The sequence below is a fragment of the Lampris incognitus genome, chromosome 12 (assembly GCF_029633865.1).
Source record: "Lampris incognitus isolate fLamInc1 chromosome 12, fLamInc1.hap2, whole genome shotgun sequence".
Taxonomy (NCBI): Eukaryota; Metazoa; Chordata; class Actinopteri; order Lampriformes; family Lampridae; genus Lampris; species Lampris incognitus.
The window spans coordinates 2889048-2909747 of record NC_079222.1 but is presented as its reverse complement, the minus strand read 5'-3'; the positions used below and the strand labels follow the sequence as shown (position 1 = coordinate 2909747).

The following is a 20700-nucleotide window of genomic DNA, read 5'->3' as shown; positions in this document are numbered from 1 at the left end:
ACTGAGTAGCTTGCATTGCCTCTTCGGTTTTGATTGATGTTTGCTTCTGACCATGCTGTTCGCTTGCTAGCAGCTCAATTTTGGCTACCTGCTCTGGTTTTGCAGGTTGCTCTGATGATGCAAGAATTTCAGCTTCTTTATATTGACTATCATTAGCTGGAGCAGGTGAATTGTCAGAATCTTGGCCTTTACCATCAATAACTCCTTTATCATCAGTTTTAGGGGGGCTTGCCTCCAAATGTTGAGCTGAACTGTTAGGCTGTTTAAGTGTTTCTGCATGCTCTTTGGTTTTGGGAATGTTATCAACTGAAGAAGTATCAGATGTAACTGGTGCTTTGCTGTCATCAGTGGATTTTGACAGAGCTGTTTCAGTAGGTGCTGCTGGTGTACTTGGCCCTCCTAACATTGAAAGTAAGCTTTTACCAGGTGTCTCTTTAGGAGCAGAAGATCCAGGTAAAATGCCATCCAACAGAGATCCACCAGTCTGTGGTGTAGCTGGTTGAGAATTAGAGCCCCCAAACATACTTCCAAGTATTGAGCTTCCTGTCTGGGATTCTGTAGTTTGGGCAGCATTCCCACCAAACATTCCACTTAACAAGGATCCACCAGTCTGATGTGTTGTGGTTGAGGCAGCAACCCCACCAAACATCCCACTCAACAAAGATCCACCAGTCTGAGGTGTTTTGGTTGAGGCAGCAGCCCCACCAAACATCCCACCCAAAATAGATCCTCCGGTCTGTGAACCAGCAGCCTGAGGAGCAGATCCGCCAAATAAACCTCCAAGCAATGATCCACCTGTCTGGGGCACTGGTGTCTGTGGAGTAGATCCTCCAAACACCCCACCCAATATGCCCCCTCCTTTCTGAGAAGAAGTGGCCTGAGGGGCAGCCCCTCCAAACATGGATAACAAACCTCTGGTTGGTGGTTCTATGGGGTCAGATGATCCAGGAGCAGCACCTGAGTGGTGAGCACCTGTCTGACCAGCACCTGTCTGAGTATTAGGGCCAGAAATCATTGAAAGTAGACTTTTTCCTGGACTATCTGAAGTGGGTCCAGTTTGGGAAGATGGTGCCTGTGAAATTGATCCACTAAGCACAGAAATCAGGCCTGAGGCTGGCAGCATTTTAGGGAGAATGTTTTCCTTAGGTGGACAATATGTGGTTGATTCTATTTGCTCTGTGGCAGGCTCTGCATTGGACTCTGATATTGTACTATCAGCTGTTTTATCAGTGGTCCCAGCTTCAGAAGAAACTGTTACAGCTGCTGCAGTCACGTTGGCATCAGTGGATGGCGTAGCATGTGACTCACTCAGCATTTGTGATTTATCTGTTGTTTCACTGGTTGTTGACCCCTCTGAGAGAAGATTACAAGGAATAGATGATCCTTGTAAGCAGCCCTGTTGTGATTTTTTGTCAGTAGTTGCACTTCCTTGTTGTGGTGGTGACTTGGGTTGAGTGAATATAGACAGCATGCTTGTAGCACCGTCTTTGGGTGCATCAGTCCCTTGGGTAGGAATATTTGCAGTTGGTCCAGTTGTGGCAGGGGGTTGTGGGGTGCCAGAGCCCCCAAACATGGAGAATAAACCTTTCCCTGGACTTTCACCGGAGTTAGATAAGCCACCTAGTATACCCCCAAGAACAGAGCTGGCAGGCTGACTTTGTGGTTGAGGCTGTGCTTGCAATTTTGACTGCAGTTGTGGTGAATCCTGTGGCTGACTTTGTGACAGTGCTGTACTTTGTTGTGGAGACTGTGTTTGAGGTTTGGGTTGAGATTGTGGTGGATTGGAACCACCAAACATTGAAAACAATCCCTTTGCCGGGCTTTCAGTTGAACTGGATGTACCAGGCAGAATACTACCTAGAATAGAGCCGGTTTGGGCTTGAGGCTGTTGTGAGCTAGGACCACCAAACATGGAGAGAAATCCTGTAACTTGGGGCTCTTTTGGAGGAACTGAACCCTGTGCAGCTGTCTGAGCAGTAGGAGTAGGCTGAGAAGGACCTGTGCTACCAAACATTGATAACAAACTTTTCCCAAGTGATTCTTCTGAAGAAGCTTGAGGAACAGTACCTGTAGTTGGAGGAGCAGTGCCTGAAGCTGGGGGCCCAGTCTGAGTTGAAGGCTGAGGTCCACTGAACAATGAAAATAAACCTTTACCAAGTGATTCTTGCTTAGGAGCATTTGGAGCTGGACTTGGGATAGTTGTTTGAGGCAAGGGCCCAGTGTTAGTTGCAGGTTGTGGAGGACTTGGCCCACTAAACATTGATAATATACTTTTACCAAGTGACTCTTCCTGTGGGGCATGTGGAGTAAAACTTGGTGGAGGTGCTTGAGATGAGGTCCCAGCTTGAGCAGCCGTAGCTGTTCCAGATAGCATTTCACCAATAGAGAAGCCAAAGAGCCCCCCTGATGGTTTAGATTCTGGCTCCTGTTTAGTCTGTCCTGTTAGTGGCATAGTTTGTGACCTGCCCGGGGCCGGGGCTGGGGCAGAATTAGGGGGAAATACCTGTGAGACACTTTTACTTGGTTGTTGGCTTTGAGCTGTCCGTGAAGCCCCACTTTGGTCCATTGTTTTTTGTCTCTGTATGCCCTTAGGCCTAAATGCTGTTGCCTGAGAATATTCTGTGACACTGGGCTTTGATTGCTGTGGCGGGGTGGACTCAGCATTAAATAGGCTGCCTATTGATCCGAAGAGATTTGACACTCCTGTAGCCTCTTTATTTGGCGAGGAACTGCCTTGTAAGGAAGCGGGGCTGGCAGTTTTACTTTGCTGATTCAAAAGTGATTGTGGAGCTTTCTGGGGCTCTGGCTTGGGTTCCTCCATTCCCACTGCTGACTTAAAGAAGCTCATGAAGCCTGCCTGTGGTTGTTCTGTTTTTTCCACTGGCGTTTCAGATATTTTGTCAGCTGTAGGATATGGTTGTGACTGTACAGGAAATCCAGCTTTATTTAAGGAATCTCTTGATCCCGAAGGCCCAGTGACTGTGTGCTGCACTGGTGGTATTGTCGGTTGTGACATGGTGGACTGACGTGCTAGTCTAGGTTTCTGAGCAGTAGTCTGTCGTTGTGTTGGAGACTGAGTCATTTGACATGGGGGTGTGGGCAAAATCCTGGAATGAGTGGTGGCTGGCCCCTGTGGTTGTTGTTTTGCACCTTCTGGTTGAGTTTCAGCAGCAAGGGAATCCCCTTTAATGATCTTTGACTTAAGACTTTGGAAACCTGACGAGAGAATGCTTTTAGCATGTTGGTCGGGAACCTCAGTCCCAGGTAATTTCTTTTGATCACGGGTGGCTGCATCAGCTTTGTTTGAGTCTGACTGCAACGTCTTACCCACAAAAGATGATATGAAAGATGATATCTTCTTTACTTGACGATTAGGCTGCTCTTCCCCAGGGGACACTCTCTTTCTCCATTCTTCCTCTGGTGTATCATCTACATGTTTAACTGTGACCCCAGTTGATGAGCGTCGCCGTTGGCTAGGCTGGTAACAATTGTAAAGTAACTGCTGATTTCTATTTGCAGTAGGGGTAGAGTTGAGAGAAACAGGAACTTTTTGAGCAAGAAGAGTCTTCACTTTCTGGTTGTTCCAATATGGGCCATTAATTTCCCTATTGTGAAACGAAAGGTCAATTACCTCTGTGGATGGACCTTGATAGACATAATTAGGCTGTCTAGGATCCATCCTAACTTTGTTTAATCTGTACGATGTGAAATCTACACCTTGTTCTCCTTGTGACAGAAATGAGCTTTCAAACATTTGGGAGAAAAGTTCAAGATTCAAATTCATTATCTGGTTTCCTTTTCTATATGCAGCTGACAAGTCAAGGGGAGCATTGAGAAGCTGAGAATCACTCCGAACTTGTCCAGGTAGCCAGAGAAGCTCATCCTCATTATAGAGTGGGACTTTAAAGCCACATACTGTAACCATCTCATTGTGTAGCCAAGCATTAGGGAAACTCGCTAATTGCTGCACATTCTCCCATGGCTCTCCTTCTGGGGCACAAGCATAAACATATTCACCTGTTGCATCTGTGAGTAAGGCATAGATGTATTCATGATCAGTGTAAACAAAGTAGCCACAATCCCCATCATCTGCTGGCCACCAAATTCCTTGCTCCAAAAGTGCAAGCCACTGCTGGTACCATTCAGCATCCTCAAGATACATGATGTCTTCCATCTCACTGTTGGCACGTTGAGGGTCACTTGAATCTACTGGTCTACTTAAGTTAAACTGACTCTGATGGATCATGCCATCAGCATAAAAATCGCGATTATTGTTAGCTCCGTACTGCCAACTGGCTGAATAGGATAGGCTTGGTGCAGTCTCCTCATAATATCCTTCATGATATGAAACGCCACTCAAGCTACAACAGCTACCATCATTAAACGAGTGGCATTTTCCAAATTTAGCATTATTCTGTTTGATAGTTAAGTTCAATGCACTTTCCTCTTTGTTTGTATATTGTAAATGTTCCAAGTCATCATAGCTGTTCCATAATTTCTTTTTACCATTTGGATCATCGTTGAAACCTCCATATCCCACAGATTGATATGATCCAGTCATCTCTTTGTGACAAACATCTTGCCACGATTGTAAGGAGCTATATGGCTGATTGACACTTGAGGTGCTCCAGTGGAGAGAGGAGCCCTGTATTGATCCCCCTTCACATTGTCTGTATCCTTGATCCTCTCTCTGATGTTGATAATTCTGTGATTCATTTTGAAATTGCTGCCATAGAACAGATTCTTGTATCCATTGATTTTCGTCATAAGTAGGACTTATTCCATAGGAAGACAACTGACCCTGTGAAAGACTTGGTCTGCTTACTTCATACAAACAAGGATTACTTCTATCAACATATGTTTGCATGGTAATCGCTGCAGAATTTAAATGATCATGTAAAAGTGACTGATAACTACATGTGCTATTAGCCATTTGGTGAACTGACGGAGATGAACCATGATAATAAGATAACTGAGCTATATTACCTGTGCTAATTGAGGGGTATGTTGCTTGACTTTGAAGAGATCTTGCAAAAGTAGCTGAAGTTCTCAAGTCTAAACTTTCAGTATCGATCGAGACAGGTGCACTACAGAAAGAATGGCTACATTGTCCTGGAGTAAAAAAAGGTGGTTCAACTCGTTGCTTACTGCCTCTTTCCAAACCAGAGGTAGCATTTGCTGTTGTGATGTTTGCCGCAGTTTGTAATACCACTGAGCCCTCTGAAATCTGAGCTGAGGTTTCCACTTGTTTATGAGAGGAAGGTTCCATGGCTGCATTTTTGTTGAACAGTCCTGACAGAAACCCTTGCTGGGCAGGCCAAGCTGGCTTCTTGTCTTTTTCATTCTTTTCTTGCCAGGACTGATATGTTGGATTGTTGGCTGACTGAATATCTAGTGGTGTCTGCCTCGTTACTGCACTCATATTATCTCTCTGCTGAACTGAATGCCCTGTTGATGCCTGGCTGTTGGCCTCAACATTCTCTGATGATTTTGTCAGCTTGTTAAATAGACCAGAGATCACTCCAGAATGATTCACATTGTCTTGCTGTGTCTGAGCAGTCTGACTATTTTGTATTGGTTTCATCTGTTGAGACCTCTCGAGGATTATTTCTGACTGCTGTTGTGGAGGCATATTCTCTGAGGATTTAAAGAGTCCAGAAAGTAGACCACCTTTTTGACTTGTCTTTTGTGTTGAACTATCTTGCGGGCGATTTTGTCCTGGCATTTGAATATTTGTTGCTCTTTCATAGCTAGATCTGCTTAGGGAAATTCCCTGTTGTGAAATTGATGGAGACTGTTTGTTATTTACATTGTCTGCTGAAGCAAATTTAAAAAGGCCAGATAGGAGACCGCCTTGCTGAGATGTCGGTTGCCGTAGTGGAACAGTTTGCTGTCGTGTAAAGCCTGGCCTATTAGTCTGTTGCTGTGTAGCTTGTTCACTTGGTGATCTAGCCATGAGATGGGATGGACCCTGAATATTTTGTTGGTTGAGATTCTGTGGATTATGTTGGAAATTGCTTTGAGGCTGTTGGGACTGAGTTGTTTTGCTGTTTGCAACATTTTCATGGGAAGCAAATTTCAATAAACCAGAAAATAGTCCTCCGTGCGGTTGTGTTTGTTGAGATGAATTTGAACTCTGTTGCTGAGTTGGTTGATTGTTATGAGCCATCTTCTGTTGTTGAGCTTGAGGAGTCTGAATGTTTTGTGGGATATTCTCAGTTGATGAACATTTCAATAGCCCTGAGAGAAGGCCTCCTGTCTGAGGAGGGTGGGCATTCTGTTGTGAGGGAGGCTGTAGAGGGGGTTGTGGGCGATTACTCCCTCTGGATGGTTGACTGCTAAGGAGAGGCTGCTGTGGCAAATTGCTAGATAAGTCACTTGTAGAGCCAAATTTAAGAAGCCCAGAAAGCAGACCTCCTTGCTGGGTCTGACTGGATCCCATATGAGACATGTCCTCAGATGAACTCACTTTAAAAAGACCTGACAAAAAACTTTGTGATTCACACTGAGGGCGTTGCTGTTGCATCCCATGAGGAACTGGTGTTGGCTCCTGATTTGAGATATCCTGTTGATATAAGCCAGATGGCACTTGACTCATCTGAGTTCGGTTCTGGCCACTGACAACAATCTGGTTTGAACCAGATGGAGCTGTTGCAGGGTTAAATATACTGGAGAACCACCCTGTCTCTGTGTTTCCCTCGGGCTGTTTAGAAGGGCCAGCATTTGGGTTCTTTGGCAAGGGATTTGAATTGACTAATGTTGAAGGTGCAGGCTGCTGCATAGGATTCTGTGTGTTTCTGGCAGCACTAACATCTTCACTAGATGTAAACTTTAAGAACCCAGAGAACATCCCTCCCTGTGGTTTGGGAGGTGGCTGAGTAGAGGGAGTTTCAGAGAGGAAAGGGTGCCTGAGCTTACTACTTGATGATGGCTCTTCTACAGATTGCTCTATTCTTACATCTTCTGCTGACCTAAACACAGGATAAACAGCCAAAGGTTGTGGACCCTGAGGTGGAACAGGGGTAACAGGTATTATCAATGAGCTGATCGACTTCTTAAAAGGGTTAAAGAACCCCGAGCTGCCTGGTTCTGTTTGACTAGTAGACCTTCCATGTAGTTGTGCCGGTATATTTCCTTGTGGGAAAGTCATGGTTTTCTGACTTCCATATGCATTTTTTTCCTGACTGCCACCAAAATGTTTCTCCTGCGATGAATGTCTTGAATTTTCAGGTTTGCTAATTTTTTGAGCAGGCTGTGACTGCACATCTTGATGATTATATTTCTCATTCTCATGTATATTGTCTTGAGAGCAAGTGGTCGATGGATCTTGTTTACCCTCAACTGATATTGTGTCTTCCCCTGAAAAAAGCTTTAAAGGATTAAAATTCCCCAAAACAGAATTTCCTGTAGTAGTGTGAGGTTTAGTTAAAAACTCAGGTACCTTTTCACCTGAAGTGGTTTGTGTCTGTGTTCTTATGGAAGTGTAAGTTTCTTGATTATGACCTTGAGTCTTGGCATTCGATGATGGCTGAGAAGGCAGAGAACTGAATGATTTTTCTGGGGAAGATTCTACTGGAGATACCACAGCTATGGGAGCTGAGCTAGTTGATTTTGGAATAAATGAAAATAGTTTTGATATCCCTGATTGTGAGGGTTTGGCAGATGGCGCTGGTGCAGAAGGGCTAGGCTGTTTGGGACCCGTGGTAACTTTTTCAGTAAAAGAACTAAATATAGAGCTCATAGCATTTTTCACCCCTGAAATACCCTGGTCAGAAGCAGCTTGACTTTGAGTTTCTCCTTTGGCATCCTTTGGTGAGGTGTTTGGGTCATCTCCCAAAGAATCTGTCCTGTTACTGCCCTGAGATGAAAGCCTGGACTTGTTAGACTTTGGAAGAGAACCATACTTGCTTATTTCCTCCTCTTTTTCAGCAAGGTACTCAGAAACTGTTTCAACCAGACACTGGAGTTCATCCATGGGGTCTACATATTCATCACTTGGCTCCTCGACAGGAGAAAGCATTGCCTCTGGAGCCCACCCTCCTGTTTTACTTTTGCCACATTTTTTGTCTCTATAGCCCTGAGGAGTCTCCATGTGACCCCCAAAAGACAATGAATACCTGTCTCTGCCATGACAGCTTTCATTTTCTATCTGAAAGTCCTCAGATAAAAAGGTAATATCTTTCACATCCTCCTCTGGCCTTACGCTGTAGTGCATTTCCTCAGAGCTGCCGACTGAGTCAAAAACAAATCCTGCCCTCAGTCTAGCAGCTTCTTCCTCTTTATAAGCCACATAATTCTCTAACGTGCTCTCAAGGTCATTTTTAGCCCACATCCTTGTCTTGTAGAGAAGCCCATTCTTGTATGGCCTGAGGCATGGGGTCATCTGCTCCTCCTCTTCTTGAATATCTGCTACCTGCCGCATGACTAGCTCCCCTCTCTTCTGGCGTAAGAGAGCAAGGTCAGGGGGAAAAGGCTCATTTCTGAGTTTGTCCACCTCTGTAATGATCGATCCCCCTGGGTCTCTTATTTTTTTTTTCCGCCGGCGATCAATAGTTTCATAACCCTCAGGGTAGGTGGCAGGCAGGACGCCACTAAGTTTGAAGTTTTCACTGGCAGAGCAGCCCAAGCGCTCGGGGCAAGCTCTCCCCATTCGCATGATAACGCTGTCTTCCTCATCATCCAGGAAGTCACTCAGCTGAGGCTTCCCCTGAACTTTGAATTTGTTTTCCCAATCTTCTACACCCATGCCTGAATCTACAGGGATGATCCTGACCCTGCCTTTCTGGTTTAAGGATCTAATATTGGTTAGAAGCATTGGTTAAAGGTAATGGAAAAAGATGGGAAAGGAGATGGGAAAAGAAGAAAAAATGTAAATAAGAAAATAAGGTGAAAAAAGGATAACAAGTCTGGTAGCCAATTAAATACAGAAATTAAAATCAAAACAGTTTCATGCAGATATGAAAACTTAATACCGATATTGAAATTTACATCTGTAATTATGATAACAACATTACTTTTACGGAAAAATCATGTGAAATATTTAATGAAATTAACAGAAGAGCAATTATCATGTTCAGTTTCAGTGAACACAACGAGTAACAGCTGTAATTAGAGCATAATTACAGATGTAAGCATTTAATTAATACTTAAAAATGTTAATAACAATGATGACCTGAGACATGCATTTTTAGTATTCCCAACTGGTATGCATGTATAATCAAACACACACCCTGTTAGCGTGTGTGCCTGTGTGTTTTAGTTTAGTACACTGTAAATCTCTCTAGCAACACTTTTATTGTGCTTATCAGCATTTCAGTTTGCAGCATGTGTGAGAAATACACACTAAAATACCTTGAAATCCCTCCCCCCAAATATGTCCAAGCCAGAAGTTTTGTTCCTTGATGACAACATGTGCCGCTCACCAGTTCAATTTCTTAAATCAGGGTCCTCAGAACCCCAGAAGCCCCATTGTATGTGACAGGAAGAGTGTGGGTAACGTGGGCAAAATTGGGTTCATGGTCATTCAAACTACCAGGGAAAATTCACAATAGCAATAAATACTCAAGACAAAAAAAACCCCGAAGCAAGAACCATCAAGCTCGCTCGGGGTGTAATCCCTTCTCTCTTTTCTGACGTCATAGAATTTTCCAAATCAGCTTCCTGTGAGTCCACACAAACAGATCTGCTTTTTCTCTGAGAAACGTGTTTTTCGCAACAATTCACAAGTGTAAAACAGTAAATGCTACTTTGTCAAGTCTCCTGTCATTGTGAACTTATTAACCAAATCTATTGTCGATTAAAATGCTTGCTACAACTTTATGATTATTATTACCATCATTACTATTATTATTACTATGAACATGATGGCATAATTATGCTGATGCCATAGAGATGGTAAATACATAGGATAAGTCACTGGATAATCACAGGAAATATGGCCACACCAAAAAAGGTGTGGTGATGTCATCAAGGTGGCGCTGTGGATGGTCGCCTCGCTTCTGCGCTCTCTTGTACCTTTTCTGTTTTGTTTATGTGTTTAGTTTCCAGCGCCCCTCACTGATCACATACAGCAGGATCACATACTGATCACATACTGATCATACTTTAATGAAATTAACAGAAGAGCAATTATCAAGTCTCCAACTGTCCACTGGACAACCTGAACAGACTGTTTACCGAGTTTAATTTAACATTTTAAGGAAAGTCTTGCAGAGATCTGGATCGGTACAGTCCTGTGGACTACAACGAAGACGCTGAAGGGGGAAGAGAGTCGGAGCGCTTGTTAAACTGCGAAAGCGGGGACTTACAACCGTGCGCCCGTCAGTCCACCTGGCGAATGTCTGCTCTCTGGCCAACAAGACGGACGAACTGCTGCTCCTAAACAGACAAAACTCGGGACTTTGCCAGATGTGCCGCCCTGTGTCTCACTGAAACCTGGCTTAGTAAGCATATCACAGACAGTACACTTCATCTGCCGCAGTTCCAACTCCTCCGGGCGGACCGTTATACGGACCTATGGGGGGGGGGACAGGGTGGGGGCATATGCTTCTACATAAATGAAGGTTGGTGTAAGAACGTATCAGTGTTGAAGAAATCATGCAGCCCTCACTTAGAGACCTTTTTCATTGACTGTAAACCATTCTATTCACCACGGGAATGCTCATCATTTATACTGGTCGGTGTCTATATCCCACCGCAGGCCTATGCTAGAGACACGTCAGAACACCTGCTGATCAAATTACAAAGATGGAGCGCAAGGGTTTCCGGTTCCGCCACCGAGAGAATGGCGGCCTAATTTTCGAGCTCTCCGACGGTTTTGAGAGATAACCCCAAAAACTTTAGTTCTGTTAACCCTTGTGAAGTTTTGTCGAACAATGAAGAAAGGGGGTAATACTACACGTAGGACAACGATGAACGTGATGGAAAACGATCCCGAAGTGAGGCGATGCAGCCGAAGTAGCTCCCCAAACTCATACCCACATGGCGAAGATGGCCCCGAAGTTAGCCTGCGATGTGTTCCCAACGAACTCCGGGAGTTCAGACGAGACAATAAGGCACAGCTCTCCGACATTAAACAAGAACTAAAGAGAACAAATGACAGACTGGACGAGGTAGAGGGGAGAACTAACGAAATGTCAACGCTAATCAAGCAGCTAATCGGTCTTTGACAGTTACGTATTGTAGCGAATTCGGGGGACAACGCAACCACAGGAACTGCCGCGGTCGGGAAGCGAACCCGTATCGCCCGCACCGCAGGAGGCATCGCTAACCGCTAGACTAAAGGGTCAGACCCGCGAGCCAGCGGCCAGCGTGTCTTCTTATCCATGCACGTTACACTACCCCCCTCCTTCGGGAAGCGCGTCCCCACGCTTAAGCATATCAGCTCCTTCACGCCTCAGGGCGCCTACGCTTCCGATGGCCTTACGGTCGCTCCATCCCACTTCTGACACCAATGTAGCGAATTCGGGGGACAACGCAACCACAGGACCTGCCGCGGCCGGGAAGCGAACCTGTACCGCCCGCACCGCAGGAGACATCGCTAACCGCTAGACTAAAGGGTCAGACCCGCCAGCCAGCGGCCAGCGTGTCTTCTTATCCATGCACGTTACATTATGTTTGTTGATCGTGACGTCTCCCAGCCACCATTTTCCTGGTATCACCAGAGGTGTAGAAATAGCTAACACGGAGACAGGTAGCAGCAAATAAAATCACTTTTTAAGTAGCCATGGCGAAGCATAAAAAAGCAGGGGATACCATACTGAGACAAACTTAGCAAGGATGCCAGGGACCGTTATTTGGAGAAATTGTCGTCAATTAACAACATTGATCCATACGACCTGCCCGCAAAACAGTGGAGTGCTGACCCCGCATTGCTGCCTCCAATCCGTACCTTGGTATCACAAACTAGCTTGTTTACGGTATAAGTGCTTATACCTGGGAACAGTTCCAAAATTACAAATCCCTTGGGGCCCACGGACATTTCACCAATGGCTGGGTGCAGGAATTGTTTATATTTCAACCAGATCACTACGACAACACAGTCCTGACAGCAAAGGTAAGCTAACGTTAGCTCTAGATCAAGGAAACTTGTGCTTAGCATAGTAGCCTTAACTTCTATTTTCTTCACATTAAAAGTAAGATATTACAAATGTATTACACATTTAGAGTGTTATCAAGGGCGAAAAATTAGGGAGGGAGGGTCATTATCTTATTTTTGAGAACATTTTTGGGCTCGTTCGGGGTTGCAGAGGACCACATTCACAAGCTAGCTAACGTTACCCGCTAGCTAACTTAACTTTTAAAATAAGGTCCGCTACCATTAGCTTGCATTAACTTCCTCTACCATATGGCTAGCATTTTCTATGATTGAGGTAACGTTAGCTAGCTAGCTATTTGTGCAAAATAGCTAGAAGCCAAAAAGGTTTTGAAAGAAAAACAAATAAAGTTCCAGACACCGTACCCTGCAAAGATGCAGGTCTTCTACAACGACGGCACCCGGCTATACAAGGATGCTATGGAGACGAGAGATATGGCTTCACGAGGATTCCCAGTGTCTGTGGTGAAGTCCTCCACTGCTCCAGATCAAGAAGAGATCGGGCTCCTGTCTACCTGGCAGGTGGCGGGGAGACTTCGTGACCGGGGTGTAGATCAGGAACTCAACTCAGTGGAAGGCGGCACACAGCCCAAGAAAAACCTCCGCTCTTATTATAAAGAAAATCTCCAGAAATTCAGAAGGCGATCCCCCGCAACAGGAGACTGGTGGTCTACAGCTTTGGCCCAAATGATCTGATTTCTGAGTGCTATGCCTCAACATGGTTATTTACATTAGATTACGTTACATTATCTACATATAAATCCTACAGTTCTATGTTCTAACTAATTAATTACACACCCTCAAAACACCTTAGGGAAAAATCCCATCTTAATTGGAATCAGAACTTATTGAAATATTTAGGAATATACTTACCGAAAAAAATCTCAACACTGGCAGAGATAAATTATGGTCCTCTCTTTTTTTTTTCATAAATTTATTTCTGATTTTTCCCTTTTTCTCCCAATTTAGTGGCCAATCGATCCCCTATTCTAGGTCAAACACCACCCTCGTACTGCATGCATTCGCCAACTGCATCTCTCCGGCCGGCAGTCTGGAAGGAGACGCCTCCCCACTTCCGTGACAAGGCGACTCCAGGTCGAACCACTGCTTTTTCCGCCACACACCAGAGACGCGTTCATGTGACGAACACAAGCCGACTCTGCCCCCCTCCCGAAGACAGTGTCGCCAATTATTGCTGCTTCATCGAGTCCGGCCATAGTCGGATCTGACGAGACCGGGGCGCAAACCTCGGCCCCCAGTGGGCAACTGCATCGACACAAAGCCGATGCTTAGACCGCTACGCCACTGTGGACCCCAATTAGGGTCCTCTCTTAACAAAAACCTAAGACGACATACACAGATGGAATGCTGTCTCTTTTCTTGGTCTCAGTCATCGAATTGATTCTGTAAAGATGAACATCCTTCCACAACATCTCTATTTATTTCAAGCACTCCTTGTAGGAATTTCTTTAAAACAATTCTCTGAATTGAATAAGATCATTTCCAGATTTATTTGGCAGGGAAAAAAACCCAGGGCTAAACTCAAAACTCTACAACTACCAAGGGAGAAAGGACGAATGTCATTACCCTGTTTCAAGGATTATTTTTATGCAGCTCAGACTAAACCCTTAATCAACATATGTAACCCAAAATTTCATGCCAGGTGGAAAGATATTGAACTCTCCATTATGAATGGTCCTCCAATTCATGCAGTATTGGCTCACAAAAATGTTGGAAGGTTTACAGATAAGGTGCAAAATCCATGGATTAACGGCCAACTAAAAATCTGGAATATGATAAGAGAAGAATATAAACAGGGCCATACATTACAAATAATTCAATGATGTACCTATGATCCTGAGTTCAAGCCTAATAAAATGGATTATAGATTTAAGTCCTAGATTTCAAAAGGAATAACAGCATTCTATTCCCTAAGAGAAAACGGACACTTAAAAGACTGAAAACTTGAGGAAAGAATATGACCTTGAAAAATCTGATTTTTATAGGCATCTCCAGATACGTAATCATTTTGAACATAACATTAAAGATAAAACAGGCTTTAATGATCCTATCCTGAGGATACTTATTGGTGCCTATCAAAAAGACTCAAATAGGGGTGTTATCTCGAGATTTTATAAAGGCCTTATGACAAAAAATAAATAAAAACCACTCTACAGAATACATAAAAGAAAAATGGGAAAAAGAAGGTAACTTCACAGTATCAAATGAGGATTGGCTTGATGTAAATTCCAGTGGAAATACACCAACTCCCACATATGGCGGGAGTTTGGGTGGAAGTGTTTTATTTGATTTCTATTACACCAAAACAGAAAGAACATATTGATGGGGGAGGGGGGGCGTCAAATGTTGGAGACAGTGTGGACTTCAGGAAGCCAACCACTGGCACATATTCTGGGGGTGCCCGATGATAAGACCTTTTTGGGCAGAGCGTCACAAAGCAGTGAAAAGCATACTTAACAATGATCGGCCCCTGCAATTTCCCACAATATTCTTAGGAAATGCCGATTTCCAGGCAGGACGGCCGGATGAATATTTATTTGGTATTTTGACATGTGCTGGTAAAAAAGCACTCACAAGGCGTTGGTTACTTCCTGAACCCCCCACAATACAGGAGTGGATAGATATAGTAAATTACATTTATGTTACGGAAAAGATTACTTTTTCCCTCCGTCTTCAGAAAAAGAAGTTTGTTAAATTCTGGACCACGTGGGTCAAATATGTGAGGCCCTTAAGGCCAGATTTTGTGGAGATATTGAATTAATTAGATTTTAATACACCCTCTCGCTCTACCCTCACACTCCTTTTCCCTACCACGCACTGGGAACCTTCATACTCTTCCTACCACAAACCAGGAATCCTCATATCGCCTCTCTCCTGTATAGTCTTATGTGCACACTTTACCTCACCTAAATTGTATAAAGTTCTTATTGTATGTTTGCCTTTTTTCAGATTGTATAAAGGTTGTCTTTTTTTTCAAATTGTACAAAGTTTGTCTTTTCTTTATATATATATATATATATATATATATATATATATATATATATATTGTTTTGTTTTTTCCCATCCATCCATTATCTTGACCGCTTATCCTGCTCTCAGGTTCGCGGGGATGCTGGAGCCTATTCCAGCAGTCATTGGGCGGCAGGCGGGGGGAGATACCCTGGACAGGCCGCCAGGCCATTACAGGGCCCGCCAGGCCATCTCTTGTAAGTTAAAAAAAAACCTGAATGGCAGAGGAAAATCAAACTGTTATTGTTTTGATATACATTTTTTGATATATATATATACTGCTGTGAAAAATAAAGAATAATTAAAAAAAAAAAAAAACAAACAAACAAAAAAAACAAAAACATGGAGCACAAATATCCAGACCCCCTAATCATTATCCTTCGGGATTTTAACAGAGCAAACCTCAGCCACAAACTGCCAAAATACAGACACCATGTTAAATGTCCCACCAGGGACAAAAACACTGGATCATTGCTACACAATATTAAAGGACACCTATCACTCTGTCCCCCGTGCAGTCCTGGACCTCTGATCACTGTCTGATTCATCTGATCCCAGCCTACAGGCAGAAACTAAAACCTGCAAAGCCTGTGGTTAAAACTGTGAGGAAATGGACCAATGAGTTAAACCTGGATCTCCAGGCCTGCCTCCACTGCACTGACTGCAGTGTTTTTGAGGCTGCATCTACAGACCTGGACGAACTTACTGACACTGGGACATCTTACATCAGCTTTTGTGAGGACATGTGTGTGCCCACCAAAACCTTCTGTGCATTTAACAACAACAAGCTCTGGTTCACAGCAAAACTCAAGACAGCTTCATCAGGCCAAAGAGGAAGCCTACAGGATTGGAGATAGGATCCGGTACAACAAAGCCAGGAATACACTCACAAAGGAGATCAGCGTGGCAAAAAGGTGCTGCTCTGAAAAGTTGAAAAACAGGTTTTCTGCCAACGACCCAGCATCAGTCTGGAGAGGTCTGCCAGCCACTTTCCCCTCCCCACCGAACCCCCACCCACACTCAGGTCTGTGTTGAGGTGTGCCAGTTCTTCCAGACAAAAGACCAGGAAGGCCTGGATGGCGTGTCACCCGTCTGTTTTAAAGTCTGTGCTGACCAGCTGGCCCCCTTTTCACACTGATCTTCAACAGATCACTGGATCTGTGAAGTCCCCTCCTGCTTCAAGAGCTCCACTATCATCCCAGTCCCCAAGAAACCCCATATCACGGGATTAAATGACTACAGGCCCATTGCCCTAACGTCTGTGGTCATGAAATCCTTCGAGAGACTGGTGTTGGCCCACCTGAAGGAAATCACAGGCCTCTTGCTCAACCCCCTGCAGTTTGCTTACCGAGCTAGCAAGTCAGTGGATGATGCAGTCAACATGGGGTTGCATTACATCTTCCAACACCTCGACTTCCCTGGGACACAAGCAAGGGTCCTGTTTGTGGACTTCAGCTCAGCATTCAACACCATCATCCCAGATATTCTCCACTCTAAACTCACTCGGCTCACTGTACCAGCCCCCATCTGCCAGTGAATTAAAAACTTCCTGACAGACAGGAGGCAGCTGGTGAGGCTGGAGAAAATCACATCCAGCACCCGGACAATCAGCACTGGCGTCTCCCAGGGATGTGTGCTCTCCCCTCTATACAAATGACTGCACCTCAGGCGACCCGCCTGTTAAATTCCTGAAGCTTGTGGATGACACAACCATTACTGGCTTTATCTGGAATGGTGATGAGTCGGCATATAGACAGGAGGTTGATCAGCTGGCCCTCTGGTGCGGCCATAACAACCTGGAGCCGAACACGCTCAAAACTGTGGCGATGACAGTGGATCCAGGAGGAGCCCCCCCAACACTGCCCCCCCAACCATACTCAACAGCACGGTGTCTACGGTCAAAACCTACAGAAAACCGGAGTCAAATTCCATGTATGTGCAAACCTATATGGCCAATAAACATGATTCTGACATCCTGATACTCTGATTCTGAAACGCACCTGAACCAGCCTTCGACTAAGGAAAAAAACAACCCCCCCCCCAAAAAAACCAACTATCACAACTATATGCAAACTTTAACAAGAAGAGACAAAAACAGATTATCCCTCCTCATACAGCAGCTAGTGGGCAACCAAAATATTATGAACGGACAAGCGAAAGGGATCCCATAGCTGTCTCAATCCAAGTATTTAGTGGAGGATAAAATGTGCGACAAAATTCTGCAACTTTGCCACTGGAGAACAGATCTTTTTAAGCCTGCATCAGCAGATGACCGAATTATGGACAATGACAGAGGAAATCAAACTCTGTCAGCAGAGGAAAAAAAAAACAAACAAAAAACACACTAAGCTCCATCCAAGAAGAATCATTTCAGAGGGAGTCTAAAAAGCACACTATGAGACACAATCATAACGTAAGTAATCAGAGAGGCCATACCCTCTGTAAAGGTTGAATAGTTCCCTCCAATACCATCTAACACCCATAACGAGGAGAATCCAACTATTCCACTGTTCATATTTACAGGGAAGCTATTCACATAAAAACGTTATATAGCTCAAATTTACCCACAAAAATCAAATCGGCTGTTCCTCTGCTGAAAGCCCATATTCTCGCAAAACGTTGTGAGAATATATCCACCTGGTTTCTATTAGATATCTATCTGACAAACAGACAAATGAGGGAAAAATATAACCTCCTTGGTGGGGGTAATATCCCTCAGGAACTATTTCTGGCATGAAGCTGGGATTGGAACAAGAAAGCTGAGGTTTCCAACCACCTTTCATACACTGACCTATGTATTAATATGAGTATGCATGTGTACATGTGTGCTACTGTTTGTATGTACCTGCTCCCTCTCTGGTCCCTGTAATCCATGTCAAAGCTGTGGACAGAGTCTGTGCAAGAGTCTATGTGGTGCTGCAGCCGGGTCCCCATGGGGTACTGGTGCATGGAGGAGTTGGGCTGGGCCGTGGTGTGGTACCGTGGGGGTAGACTGTTGCTTGTCTCACTGCGGTAGTCACTATCCCGGTCATCCACAGCACTATCCTGGTCATCCAGGGCTGAAAAATAGCAGTGGGACAAAGTGAGCATCAGAAAATCACTCTAGAAAATTACTGAATAATTTATTATTAACAACATTTCTCCAAGTCCTGCATTTCTTAGTGCTGCAATGTCCAACAAACCTTAAAAATGAGCCCTGTCGATACCATTAAGTTTGTTCAAATTTCAATATCACATAAATATAGTAAATTGTCCAAGCCAGTGGTTCTCAACTCCTGTCAAGACTCCCCAGTACTGCTGGTTTTCTATTCTGCCAGGTACCCCCACTGTCTATTCAGGGAGTATTTAGACTTGGCAAAACAGGCGTACTTGATTACACAATTCGTCTAGATGTGCATGGATGGATTACCGAAACGAGCAACAGGGCACAAGCCTAAAGACCCAAGGGGTCAGGGGCTCCTAAGCCAGAGCGCCTGTGAGAAGTTGCTGTTATCAACTTGTAATTTCTCATCACAAGTTGAAGTACTGCATCATCTGTGTCAATAACAGCTTATTGTCAAAATTTTTTGGGCGGCACAGTGGCCCAGTGTCAGCACTGTTGCCTCGCAGCAATAAGGTCCTGGGTTCGAACCCCAGGCCGTCCCAGGTCCTTTCTGTGTGGAGTTTGCTTGTTCTCCCCATGTCTGTGTGGGTTTCCTCCGGGTGCTCCGGTTTCCTTCCACCATCAAAAAGACATGCATGTTAGGGTTAATACTCCTGTCTGTGCCCCTGAGCAAGGCAGTGGAAAGAAGAACTGGAGTTGGTTACATGGGTTACATGCAGAGAACACATTTTATTATAAACTAGACAATTTTGTTGTAACCTACAATGACAAAATAAAGTGGCTTTCTATCTTCAGGCTGTATTTGTTAATATTAAAGGTGGCATTAACTAATTTCACATTTTTGACTGAGAGGTGTCTAATGCTTTAATTGTGTGTATCTGTGCTTTAAATCTTGTTGAGGTACAGGTGAGTACTTAGTTACTGTGCTGAGTCTACCTTTGCTTGGGTGGGGTGATATTGCACAGGCGTTAGTGCACAGAGGCCTATTATCTCATACTCCATCTATGAAGTGTGTAGGCATGCCAAACCTCTCTGTAGGTTTAAGAAGTTTGGCATCCCACACACAGTTTGGGTATTTCCTACAAATGCATGACAGAGTTATCCTGTTTGGTTGCTTGACTGGCTGGTATGAAAGCTGCACTGCCCTCGTGCAGATGGAGGGGGAATCAGCAAAGTTCCTCTCAGGCAGTCATTTGCTGGCCATGAAGAATACTTACTCCAGGAGGTATCTGAACAAGGCTCAATCTATCAACATTTTGCTGATGATCTACCCTTATATATTCATATCTTATTCAATTCTCTAATTACTGTTGCTATTTTCATTAATATTATTATATGTAGTACTAGTTTTTCTACAAGTTTATTTTGACACTCCATGTGCTGCATTTCATGTTGTATATATTCCAGCCCCTACCGTGAATTTGAAATTTCCTTTTTGATTGAGCTCTTAGATTAAACATTTCACTGCCAGCAACTACTGTTGCCGTGCTGTTCATGTGCTTTTGACAAATAAACTTTGATTTGATTTTAATGAAAGTGGCTATCAGATATTCTAATGTAAAACACTTTTTATAACATTTGGTCAAACTCGTTTAACATACCAACAGCTACCAAGTAAGCAGATGCAATGAGGAAACAGTCCCGCCTCTGTGGCCACACGAGGCGCTGTAAACGGTGACAGGAAATGTTCTCTGTACCCGCACCTTTTCAGCTAATCAGGAGAGTTCTTTGCAAGCTGGCCTCTCCATTGGCTCCTACTTGTTGTCAATAGCTTGGTGTGTTCACCAGGCTCTTAGGCAGAAGTGAGGGTGCAGGTTCTTTTACTAGCTTACATGCCCTGGATTGCTAACCCCTGCTTTAACTGACTGGCAGGATAGAATCAACTGCACATTTCAGGAGGGGATTTTTAAAACAAGGATATGAGGTATAAACATACCAGAGTTGGGGAGGCCAGGGAAGAGGAAGGTAAAAAGGGCAAAGGTTGTGCACTTTTACTGACTCACCCTTCAAAATATAGGCAAGATCATCTGCCAAAAGAGAAATAGGAAGTGTTCCCAGTCTGTGTGATACATCTATAAAATAAAAGGTTACCAACTTGGCTAACTCTTATTATGTCATCTCATAAACATAAAACAACAGAGGTTATAGATGTAGATGTCATTAAATAATCAGGGAGATTTGATATCATTAATATTATAACTTAGTAAACGGAGACAAACAAAACAAAGGATCAGTTTGGGTCGTACGTATACAGTTATTTCCATAATGCAGCCTTATCACACTGATATAAGACCACTTCCATGCAAATCTCAACTGGCAGACAACGGAGCCGGGGGGGGGGGGGGATGAAGGGAGATTAAAATTATGACACTGAAGCTATTGTTACAGAACAACCGTACTGGTTTGACACCTGGTGCTCATCAGCTAGCAGGCTGGGGAGTAACATGTGGTGGGATTGCAGTTATACTATTAT

General features: G+C 44.1%; 1 protein-coding gene across 1 annotated transcript in view; it reads right to left on the bottom strand.

The window, feature by feature from the left end:
* LOC130121798 (protein unc-13 homolog B-like) overlaps positions 1 to 20700 on the bottom strand; it is a 176474-nt gene that overhangs the window by 81157 nt on the left and 74617 nt on the right. The window contains exon 8 of the mRNA XM_056290699.1: positions 17970 to 18183. Coding sequence (XP_056146674.1) covers positions 17970 to 18183 — 214 coding nt within the window. The remainder of the gene's footprint in view (positions 1 to 17969; positions 18184 to 20700) is intronic.